We start from the raw sequence: 11,533 nt of genomic DNA, 5'->3' as shown, positions 1-11,533 counted from the left end.
GAGGGCTGCCAGTTTGACCCCCGTGCCTTAGTGTGTTGGGGTGCTATAAATACCACAGGACATTGAACGTGCTTTGCTGCAACACGGAAGTGTAAATGGGCCCTTAATGTTGGACTAAAGACCACCTCCCTCACTAAAAAAAAAAAGAAAAGAAAGGGGAAGGTGTTCTGTAGTCCAAACAAAAGAATGGCCACGGTTGATTACACTGTTTGGGATTTCAGCGCAGCAGAGTACTCAGCAACTGTTGTCACTCTGCTCTGCACATGCTCATTTGCTCTTATTTTTACACACTGTCAAACATGTAGAGGCCGGCCTGATGAAAGCCTAAAGATTTACTGCTGCTTAGGGGCTCTGGGCTTCAACAAAATGAAAGAAGAAACTGGAGCAATGCTGGAGACAATTCACACAACACAATGATCCTTGCTAAAGTACATTTATCGAGTTGTTCTGGGTAAAGTTCAGCTTTAATGAAATAGTCGGAATCTAAAGTATAAAAGTACATACACCCAGCTGGGGATGGGATGGGAAAACACCCCCCCCCCCCCCCATAAAGAAAAAAAAAAACCTTTGCCATTAAACTCTCCCTCTAGTGCATAGGTAGCAAAATAAAAACAGGAGACACCGGTTGTCACTTGTACAAATGTCTGTATTTTACAGTACTGAGCACAGAGCTCCTGCGCTGGGCGGATATCTACAAGGCCGAGCAGAAAGAACAGAACGATTGGAAGCAGCCGTCATTATAAAACAGACTCCGATTTAATTGGTTTAATTGTATTAAGAACAACTAAAACATTACCAAGACAGACAGAGCCGGTGAAATTCAATCAAGTCTGATCAGATTAAATAGAGGGAATGGTACGGCATTCCTGGACAGGGAGAATCGCGCTCCAGCGACTGGCGGCTTCTGGAGATGAATGGGCGGCTCAGAAGTCGGGTCCTTCCTTCTTCAGTTTCTTGTAGTCAATCGTCTCGTTATAAAACTGCAGAAGAGAAAACGGGAGGTCACAATACAGAACATCCAGAAATGAGAACATCCAGAAAATGAGAACATCCAGAAAATGAGAACATCCAGAAAATGAGAACATCCAGAAAATGAGAACATCCAGAAAATGAGAACATCCAGAAAATGAGAACATCCAGAAAATGAGAACATCCAGAAAATGAGAACATCCAGAAAATGAGAACATCCAGAAAATGAGAACATCCAGAAAATGAGAACATCCAGAAAATGAGAACATCCAGAAAATGAGAACATCCAGAAAATGAGAACATCCAGAAAATGAGAACATCCAGAAAATGAGAACATCCAGAAAATGAGAACATCCAGAAAATGAGAACATCCAGAAAATGAGAACATCCAGAAAATGAGAACATCCAGAAATGAGAACATCCAGAAATGAGAACTTCCCATCCTGAAGGTCCAGCGCAGCCCCGCCTCCTACACAGCTACCTGGTTGTGTAGAACAGTTTGCCTGTAGTGACAGCTGCTGGTGACAACTGGTACTGCAACGTGACCAGATTCGGCGATTCTGTAGTAGAGCTATGCACTGCACAGGACGGCATGCATTCCAATTCAGGGAAGGACTTCTAACTTCCAGAACACGGACTCGTCAAGAACTGAAGCCAGGGATCAGTATAACAACCAGGCAGCTCTTCTTTCCAGAAGACAGTAAGCAATGTCCGCTGTCAATGAGCTGCACTTTCCCCCAGCTAAAAGAAGTTTGTTTCTTTTAACTTCAGAAATAAACTAAAGTATCCTTTTAGTTTATTTCTGGAGTTAAAAGAAACAATGTTTCCCTTTAGTTTACTTCTTGAGTTAAAAGAAACAAAGTTTCCTTTAGCTCCTGCAAAAATGACAGCTAATTCTCTGAGGTATAATAATGACAGAGTGCAGCGCTGAGAAATAAGTGCAAAAAGCAAATAGTCCGTGGTTGTTAACTGAATATAAATATATAGTCCCAAGAAATAGCTGATGAAGACCAGGAAGCAATGGAAAGAGTGCGCACTCACCGGACGCGCATGGAAAATGCGCATAAATGAATAGCTCCTGGAATCCTAGAGTAGATGGAGAGGGTGAACTCCAATCTGTGGATCAATCAGCCTGGGAAGATGTATCAGAGATCTGGAGGTCCCCTTAAGGTTGGTATGATTATCAGCCAGACTCCAAAAGCTCCGTCCCTCTGGTGGAGGGGATACCAACGAAGGTTGGTATCCCCTCTGATGATGTGCTTGGGCACGAAAGGCCTTAGGAGGAACCGACAGAGCATGACGTCATCTTCTGCCCGGAGCCACGAGACAGCCCCGCGGCCATTTTAATTTAGGGTCAGTACCATTGCTGCGTACTCTGCTTTTATATATGTACTGTACACAGCCTTACTACCCTGCTTGTCATTTTAGTTTTACCCAATAAATCTATTTTAAAATACTACACTATGGGCACCTGTTTTTTGGTTCCCATTGGGAGCTAAATTCATTTGCAGGATCCCTGTAGTGCTTACCTATCACCACCAGAGGGACGGAGCTTTTGGAGTCTGGCTGATAATCATACCAACCTTAAGGGGACCTCCGGATCTCTGATACATCTTCCCAGGCTGATTGATCCACAGATTGGAGTTCACCCTCTCCATCTACTCTAGGATTCCAGGAGATATTCATTTATGCGCATTTTCCATGCGCGTCCGGTGAGTGCGCACTCTTTCCATTGCTTCCTGGTCTTCATCAGCTATTTCTTGGGACTATATATTTATATTCAGTTAACAACCACGGACTATTTGCTTTTTGCACTTATTTCTCAGCGCTGCACTCTGTCATTATTATCCTGCTTTTTATGGGTACACTGTGATTACCTTTAGTGCTAGCTGCTTGGTTAGGAGCGCTCACTTTATACCATTCTTATCCAATTCTCTGAGGTATAGCGAAGGAAAAAAAAAAAAAAGCCGGCAATTGCATTTAAAAACCAGCACTGACCTATAGTAACAGCCAGTGAGGGAGCCTCTCTGTATACACTGCTCCTCTCCTGCAGTCACTGCAACCCCCCCCCCCCCCCCCACAAAGAGGACCTGTCACTCATATGCTATCACATAGAGGACTAATGGTCCCCAATGTGATAGCAATAAAATAACAAAATAAATAAACATACATAAAAGTAGAACAAAATACAAAAAAAATTTTTTTTTTAAATTGGAGCCTCCCCACATATACATACTCCATGTGTTATGTGCTTCTGCACTGCAGGCAGACCATGGCTAGTAGGAGGGGCTGGTAGGATGCTGTGCAAGGATCACCTTAGAGGAGACCTGTACTGAGAGGAGCATGGAAGCTGCTTGTTGATAGCGTCTCTGAAAATACTAATTGCCTGGCTCTAAAACCTGTATTCCCCAACCGCGAACAAGCAAGTTGGAGAAGTTAGCACACCTGTATACCTCTTTTAGATCATTGGTTGTATGTATTAAAAAAATAAAAATAAAAAAGTCAGTCTGACAGCCAATCAGCTTGCATTTTCATAAAAGAGTCAACAATGTCCCCCCCCCCCAACTCTCTGCAGCGCACTGCCCCAAATTCTCTGCAGCACCCTGTTCCTGGAAACATCACAGCACCCTGCCTCAGCACTCCTCGGTCCTCCATAAGAGCAGCAGTCTGGCTCTTGGGAGCGTTTGGCAATTATCAATATTCCTTGACAGGTGTATATCAGTCTGGAGGAGTTGGCTGTGCATGCCCAAGGTAACACCCGCATGTGATGCTGAGCCTCCATGATTAAAAAGTGAAATCCAACGAATGAAAGGGGTGAAGCCAGAGACAGTTAGGCTGGAGGGGAAGGAGTGAGATGATGCTGGATGTCCTCCAGCCAGGAAATGAGGTTGAGCTCTATCTGACTTGCTGCAGCTTCTAATGCACATTGAGAGAAGCTCACAGTGTGCACTAAGATCAGAAGAAGCCGCTTCAGTTTAGGAGAGGGGCCGGTACCCCTGTGCAAGACTGGAGGGGAGGGGCCGGTACCCCTGTGCAAGACTGGAGGGGAGGGGCCGGTACCCCTGTGCAAGACTGGAGGGGAGGGGCCGGTACCCCTGTGCAAGACTGGAGGGGAGGGGCCGGTACCCCTGTGCAAGACTGGAGGGGAGGGGCCGGTACCCCTGTGCAAGACTGGAGGGGAGGGGCCGGTACCCCTGTGCAAGACTGGAGGGGAGGGGCCGGTACCCCTGTGCAAGACTGGAGGGGAGGGGCCGGTACCCCTGTGCAAGACTGGAGGGGAGGGGCCGGTACCCCTGTGCAAGACTGGAGGGGAGGGGCCGGTACCCCTGTGCAAGACTGGAGGGGAGGGGCCGGTACCCCTGTGCAAGACTGGAGGGGAGGGGCCGGTACCCCTGTGCAAGACTGGAGGGGAGGGGCCGGTACCCCTGTGCAAGACTGGAGGGGAGGGGCCGGTACCCCTGTGCAAGACTGGAGGGGAGGGGCCGGTACCCCTGTGCAAGACTGGAGGGGGGACCAGAGTCCACCCAGAATGTCACATGTTGTGCACTATGACCTCACTCACCTTGTACTGGTAGTTGGGGCCCTGCTTGTTCCAGGGGGTCGGGTTGTTCTTCTTGTCCCAACTACAATATGAATTCAAAATGGTTATTACACAAAAACCCAACACAATGTGTGTATAAAAAGAAGAAGAACCCCCCCCCCCCCAAACACAACGTACCAAACTTCAGGGCTTCTCATCGTCACTCGCAGAGCGTACAGAACTGAAGCCGCGGCTCCGGTCCCCACAAACAAGAACAGAGGGATCAACTGAAAGCAGAAGAGACGAGGATGAGATCCAACATGGCGTTCAGGAAACGCACAACATGCCTCAACTCCAGGACTCCGCCCACTTCAGATTTCTAGCTCCTCCCTCCCCGCACAATATAAACACTGCAACATTTTCCAAATTCTTTGTCAATTTCTGGATTTTCTCCCCGCGATGTCATTAGGCTGCTGTCAAAATGGGGCGTCAGTCTACATGCCTAGCAAAACCTGTTCCTTGCCGTGTGGCTACCACACAGCTGTGCGACCGTCCTCCCGGGGAACCCCGGCAAAGGGGCCACGGGTCTACCTGAATCCCCGCCAGCTGTGCGGATGATCCCCAAGTCTTACTGTGTCCCCAGCAATGAACACGGGCCCCCGGATCTTTCTGGGTTCCTGGGAGTTGCAAGAAGCCCCATGGCACTGTTCCTGGATATCGGCAGAAGTGCCGCGGTCGGCTCCACCGGTACAGGAATGGAAGTGCCCAATACAGGGAGATATGAACTGGGTGAAGGGGAATGGAGGAGACAGCTGGGATCAGATCAGAATGCACAAGAGGTATGAAAATAGTTCTAGGAGATCCCATCCCCCGATTCTCCTGTGTACAAGAATGGAGGAGAAATCCAATGACACCTCTGAGTACACCCCGACCTTCGCAGGAGAACCGTGTCCCCGAAATGTATTACATTGCAGTATTCTGTCCTCTTATAGGCCCCCTAGACCACCCCTAGTCCTAGGACTCCCCCCCCGACCCGTGATCACATAATCCTAGGGTCCCCCCCAGACCCGTGCCCCCTAGTCCAAGGCATCCCCCCCCCAGACCTGTGCCCCCTAGTCCAAGGCATCCCCCCCCCCGACCCGTGCCCCCTAGTCCAAGGCATCCCCCCCCCAGACCCGTGCCCCCTAGTCCAAGGCATCCCCCATGCCCTCTAGTCCAAGGCGCCCCCCCCCATACCCCCTAGTCCAAGGCATCCCCCCCCGACCCTCTAGTCCAAGGCGTCTCCCCCAGACCCGTGCCCCCTAGTCCACGGTATCCCCCCTAGTGCTAGGGCCCCCCCCCAGACCCGTGCCCCCACAGTCCAAGGCACCCCCCCCCGACCCGTGCCCCCACAGTCCTAGGATCTCCCCCAGACCTGTGCCCCCTAGTCCACGGTATCCCCCCTAGTGCTAGGCACCCCCCCCGACCCGTGCCCCCACAGTCCTAGGGTCTCCCCCAGACCCGTGCCCCCTAGTCCAAGGCACCCCCCCCAGACCCATGCCCCCTAGTCCTTGCTAGCATCCTCTTAGTCCCAGGCCCCAACGCCCCCCTCTATCAGTGTGAAGCCTCCGCTGGAAGCTGTCCCAGTAACACACTGACCTCTGTGCGGCTCTCAGGTGACAAAAGAACCCGGAAGAAAAATCACCTGGAGAAGTCCTGGGGGTGTATATGGGGGGGGGGGGGATATACCGGGGAAATGGGGGCCACACATCACATATATGGGCGGCGGGGGTCGCCAGCTGTGAATAATAAAATCCCCCTCCGGGATCACGTGTTGTAGGTGAGGTGACCCGGAATAGGGGTTCGAGAGGGGGCAGAGGAGTGACCTGCAATGAGACGTCAGGTGACCCGGGATGGGGTGTGTGGGTGTCGCAGTGACCCGGAATGGGGTGTGTGGGTGTCGGGGTGACCCGGAATGGGGTGTGTGGGTGTCGGGGTGACCCGGAATGGGGTGTGTGGGTGTCGGGGTGACCCGGAATGGGGTGTGTGGGTGTCGGGGTGACCCGGAATGGGGTGTGTGGGTGTCGCAGTGACCCGGAATGGGGTGACACTCACGCTGGGGTGTTTCTTGGCATGCTTGAGCATAGTCTGGAACATGATGGCGGCGGCCTTCTCCTCAGCGCTGCACTCAGATTCCTTCACTACCACACAATGTCACAGGAAGATGGCGAGGACGTCTAATACGTCACCCGAGGGGGCCTGGCCGGGGCTGACCGCTGAGCGCCTGAACGAGGCGAGACACACCGATGTATAGATTCCTCCTGACAGGCTCGCCTTGGACCGACCCCGCCCCGCCTACATGACCTTCCTCTGACAGGCTCTCCTCTGGATAGACCACGCCCCATACATGTGACTCCCCCTGGCGGGCTTTCTGGGCAGAACCCGCCGCCTGCACGTGACTACCTCTGGCAGTCGCGCCTCTAGACAGGTGACGCATGCGCACTGACATCATAGGTTAAAATGGAGCTCCCAGCTCAGGCAGTCACGTGGTATCAGAACTTACTATGGCTAAATGGTGTGTAGGGGCTGACAGGTGCACTTTACAAATAATTCTGGAGGTGTGTCCAGCATTATAATGAGGGGCAGGGCGCTGCAGACAGTGTGGGGGTGTGTCCAGCATTATAATGAGGGGGTAGGGTGCTGCAGAAAGTGTGGGGGTGTGTCCAGCATTATAATGAGGGGGTAGGGTGCTGCAGAAAGTGTGGGGGTGTGTCCAGCATTATAATGAGGGGGCAGAACACCACAGACAGTATGGGGGTGTCCAACATTATAATGAGGCAGGACACTGCAGACAGTATGGGGGTGTGTTCAGTATTATAATGAGGGGGGCAGGGTGCTGCACAGTATGGGGGTGTGTCCAGCATTATGAGGAGGCAGGGCGCTGCGCAGTATGAGGGTGTGTCCAGCATTATAATGAGGGGGTAGGGCGCTGAAGACAGTATGGGGGTGTGTCCAGCATTATAATAAGGGGGCAGGGCGCCACAGACAGTATGGGGGTGTGTCCAGCATTATAATGAGGGGGCAGGGTGCCAAGGACAGTATGGGGGTGTGTCGAGCATTATAATGAGGGGACAGGGCTCCGCAGGCAGTATGGGGGTGTGTCGAGCATTATAATGAGGGGACAGGGCTCCGCAGGCAGTATGGGGGTGTGTCCAGCATTATAAGGGGGCAGGGCGCTGCAGACAGTATGAGGGCGTGTCCATCATTATAATGAGGGGGTAGGGCGCCGCCGACAGTATCAGGGTGTGTCCAGCATTGAGGGGGCAGGGTGCCACAGACAGGATCGGGGTGTGTCCAACAATATGAGGGGGCAGAACACCACAGACAGTATGGGGGGGTGTCCAGCATTATAATGAGGGAGCAGGGCACCACAGACAGTATGGTGGGGTGTTCAGTATTATGAGGGGGCAGGGTGCTGCACAGTATAGGGGTGTGTCCAGCATTATAATGAGGAGGCAGATGTGGTACACAGATTAGTCCTGTCAATTTAAGAAGGGGCTTCCAACAACTTATGTATATAAAAGACACCAGTCCACAGAATCTTTGTTGGGCACCACCATGGGCAAGACCTAAGAGCTGTCAAAGAATGTCAGAGACAAGATGGTAGACCTGCACAAGGCTGGAATGGGCTATAAGACCATCAGCAAGAAGCTTGGTGAGGAGACAACTGACGGGAGTTATTATTTGCAAATGGAGGAAATACAAAATATCCATCACTCACCCTTGGGCTGGAGCTCCATGCAAGATTTAGACCTCATGGGGTAAGGATGATCATGAGAAAAGTGAGGGATCAGCCCAGAACTACATGGGAGGAGCTTGTGAATGATCTCAAGGCAGTTGGAACAACAGTCACCAAACAAACCATTGGTAACACAATACGCCGCCATGGACTGAAATCCTCCTCAAGAAGGTACATGTACAGGCCCATCTGAACTCTGCCAATGAACATCTAAAGGATTCAGAGGATTGGGAGAAAGTTCTTTGGTCAGATGAGACCAAACTTGAGCTCTTTGGCACAAACTCGACTGGCCGTGTTTGAAGGAAGAAAAATGCTGACTATGACCCTAAGAACACCATCCCTACAGTCCAGCACGGAGGTGGAAACATTGTGCTTTGGAACGGTTTCTCTGCTAAAGGTACAGACCAACTTTGCCGCATTGAGAGGCCAAGTATTGTAAAATCTTGGATAAGAAGCTTCTTCCCTCAGCCAGAACACCAAAGATGGGTCTTCCAGCATAAAAATGATCCAAGGCAACAAAGAAGTGGCTCAAGAAGAAGCACATTAAGGTCATGGAGTGGCCTAGCCAGTCTCCAGCCCTTAATCCTAAAGAAAATTTATGGAGGGAGCTGAAACTTCGAGTTGCCAAGCGACAGCCAAGAAACCTTAAGGATTTAGAGAAGATCTGTAAAGAAGAGTGGAGGACCAAAATCCCTCCTGAGATGTGTGCAAACCTGGGAACCAACTACAAGAAACGTCTGACCTCTGTGCTTGCCAACAAGGGTTTCTCCACCAAGTACTAAGTCATGTTCTGCTCGAGGATCAAATACTTATTCTACTCACTGAACTGCGACTCAGTTTATAACATTCGCATCATGTTTGTTTCTGGATTTTTGGTTGATATTGTCTCTATCATTTAAAATATACTTATAATAAAAATTATGGACCCTTCATTTCTTTGTAAGTTGGCAAACTTACAAAATCTGAAGATCAAATCATTATTTTCTCCACTGTATATACAGTCAGGTCCATAAATATTGGGACATCGACACAATTCTAAAATTTTTGGCTCTATACACCACCACAATGGATTTGAAATGAAACGAACAAGATGTGCTTTAACTGCAGACTGTCAGCTTTAATTTGAGGGTATTTACATCCAAATTGGGTGAACGGTGTAGGAATTACAACAGTTTGCATATGTGCCTCCCACTTGTTAAGGGACCAAAAGTAATGGGACAATTTGCTTCTCAGCTGTTCCATGGCCAAGTGTGTGTTATTCCCTCATTATCCCAATTACAATGAGCAGATAAAAGGTCCAGAGTTCATTTCAAGTGTGCTATTTGCATTTGGAATCTGTTGCTGTCAACTCTCAAGATGAGATCCAAAGAGCTGTCACTATCAGTGAAGCCATCATTAGGCTCAAAAAACAAACCCATCAGAGAGATAGCAAAAACATTAGGCGTGGCCAAAACAACTGTTTGGAACATTCTTAAAAAGAAGGAACGCACCGGTGAGCTCAGCAACACCAAAAGACCCGGAAGACCACGGAAAACAACTGTGGCGTATGACCGAAGAATTCTTTCCCTGGTGAAGAAAACACCCTTCACAACAGTTGGCCAGATCAAGAACACTCTCCAGGAGGTAGGTGTATGTGTGTCAAAGTCACCAATCAAGAGAAGACTTCACCAGAGTGAATACAGAGGGTTCACCACAAGATGTAAACCATTGGGGAGCCTCAAAAACAGGAAGGCCAGATTAGAGTTTGCCAAACGACATCTAAAAAAGCCTTCAAAGTTCTGGAACAACATCCTATGGACAGATGAGACCGAGATCAACTTGTACCAGAGTGATGGGAAGAGAAGAGTATGGAGAAGGAACTGCTCATGATCCTAAGCATACCACCTCATCAGTGAAGCATGCTGGTGGTAGTGTCATGGCGTGGGCATGTATGGCTGCCAATAGAACTGCTTCTCTTGTATTTATTGATGATGTGACTGCTGACAAAAGCAGCCGGATGAATTCTGAAGTGTTTCGGGAATATTATCTGCTCATATTCAGCCAAATGCTTCAGAACTCATTGGACGCTTCACAGTGCAGATGGACAATGACCCAAAGCAGACTGCAAAAGCAACCAAAGAGTTTTTTAAGGGAAAGAAGTGGAATGTTATGCAATGGCCAAGTCCATCACCTGACCTGAATCCGATTGAGCATTTCACTTGCTGAAGACAAAACTGAAGGGAAAATACCCCAAGAACAAGCAGGAACTGAAGACAGTTGCAGTAAAGGCCTGGCAGAGCATCACCAGGGATGGAACCCAGCGTCTGATGTCTATGCGTTCCAGACTTCAGGCTGTAATTGACTGCAAAGGATTTGCAACCAAGTATTAAAAAGTGAAAGTTTGATTTATGAATTTATGATTATTATTCTGTCCCATTACTTTTGGTCCCTTAACAAGTGGAAGGCACGTATGCAAACTGTTGTAATTCCTACACCATTCACCTGATTTGGATGTAAATACCCTCAAATTAAAGCTGACAGTCTGCAGTTAAAGCATATCATGTTAGTTTCATTTCAAATCGATTGTGGTGGTGTATAGAGCCAAAAATGTTGGAATTGTATCCATGTCCCAATATTTATGGACCTGACTGTATGCTGCTCAAGAAAATTGAAGGAACACTTTGAAAACCCATCAGATCTCAATGGGGAGAAATCTCCTGTTGGATATCTATACTGATATGGACTGGATAATGCGTTAGGAACGTAAGGACGCCCCATCTTTTGATGGAAATTAAAATGATCGACCTACAGAGGACTGAATTCAAAGACATCCTCGAAAATCAAAGTGAAAAAAATGATGCAGCAGGTTAGTCTATTTTGCTGAAATTTCATAGCAGCAACTCAGAATGGTCCTCAGGAGTTTGTATGGCCCCCATGTGCTTGTATGCATGCCTGACAATGTCGGGGGAGGCTCCTAATGAGACCACGGTTGGTGTCCTGGGGGATTTCCTCCCCGATATGGACCAGGCTTCACTGAGCTCCAGGAAAGTCTAAGGTGCAACCTGGCAGGGTCGGATGGACCGAAACATGACATCCCAGAGGCGTTCTATTGTATTTAGGTCAGGCGAGCGTGGGGGCCATTCAATAGTATAAATTCCTTCATCCTCCAGGAACTGCCTGCATACTCTCGCCACATGAGGCCGGGCATTGTTGTGCACCAGGAGGAACCCAGGACCCACTGCACCAGCGTAGGGTCTGACAATGGGTCCAAGGTTCATTCCGATATC

The 11,533-nt window shown here is 49.3% G+C and overlaps 1 protein-coding gene across 1 annotated transcript; it reads right to left on the bottom strand.

Annotated features, from left to right (window-relative positions):
- Positions 1 to 625: 625 nt before the first annotated feature.
- Positions 626 to 6,769, bottom strand: COXFA4 (cytochrome c oxidase associated subunit FA4). The gene is made up of 4 exons (XM_089668873.1): positions 6,584 to 6,769; positions 4,688 to 4,776; positions 4,532 to 4,592; positions 626 to 980 (listed from the first exon to the last, which is right to left on the bottom strand). Exons 1-4 carry the CDS (start codon positions 6,623 to 6,625, stop codon positions 924 to 926), a joined length of 249 nt encoding a protein of 82 aa, XP_089524999.1. The 5' UTR covers positions 6,626 to 6,769; the 3' UTR covers positions 626 to 923.
- Positions 6,770 to 11,533: the final 4,764 nt, after the last annotated feature.

The sequence above is a fragment of the Staurois parvus genome, unplaced genomic scaffold (assembly GCF_062004578.1).
Source record: "Staurois parvus isolate SC_StPar_1 unplaced genomic scaffold, SC_StPar_1.0 ptg000065l, whole genome shotgun sequence".
Taxonomy (NCBI): domain Eukaryota; kingdom Metazoa; phylum Chordata; class Amphibia; order Anura; family Ranidae; genus Staurois; species Staurois parvus.
This window is presented reverse-complemented; position numbering and strand designations above follow the sequence as displayed.

Excerpts from the sequence above, each read along its gene's own strand:
- COXFA4 (XM_089668873.1), bottom strand. The coding sequence starts at position 6,625 with ATGTTCCAGACTATGCTCAAGCATGCCAAGAAACACCCCAGC. Across the intron at positions 4,777-6,583 it reads ATGCCAAGAAACACCCCAGC|TTGATCCCTCTGTTCTTGTT; the intron begins GTGAGTGTCACC and ends TTCTGCTTTCAG. Across the intron at positions 981-4,531 it reads GCCCCAACTACCAGTACAAG|TTTTATAACGAGACGATTGA; the intron begins GTGAGTGAGGTC and ends TCTCTTCTGCAG.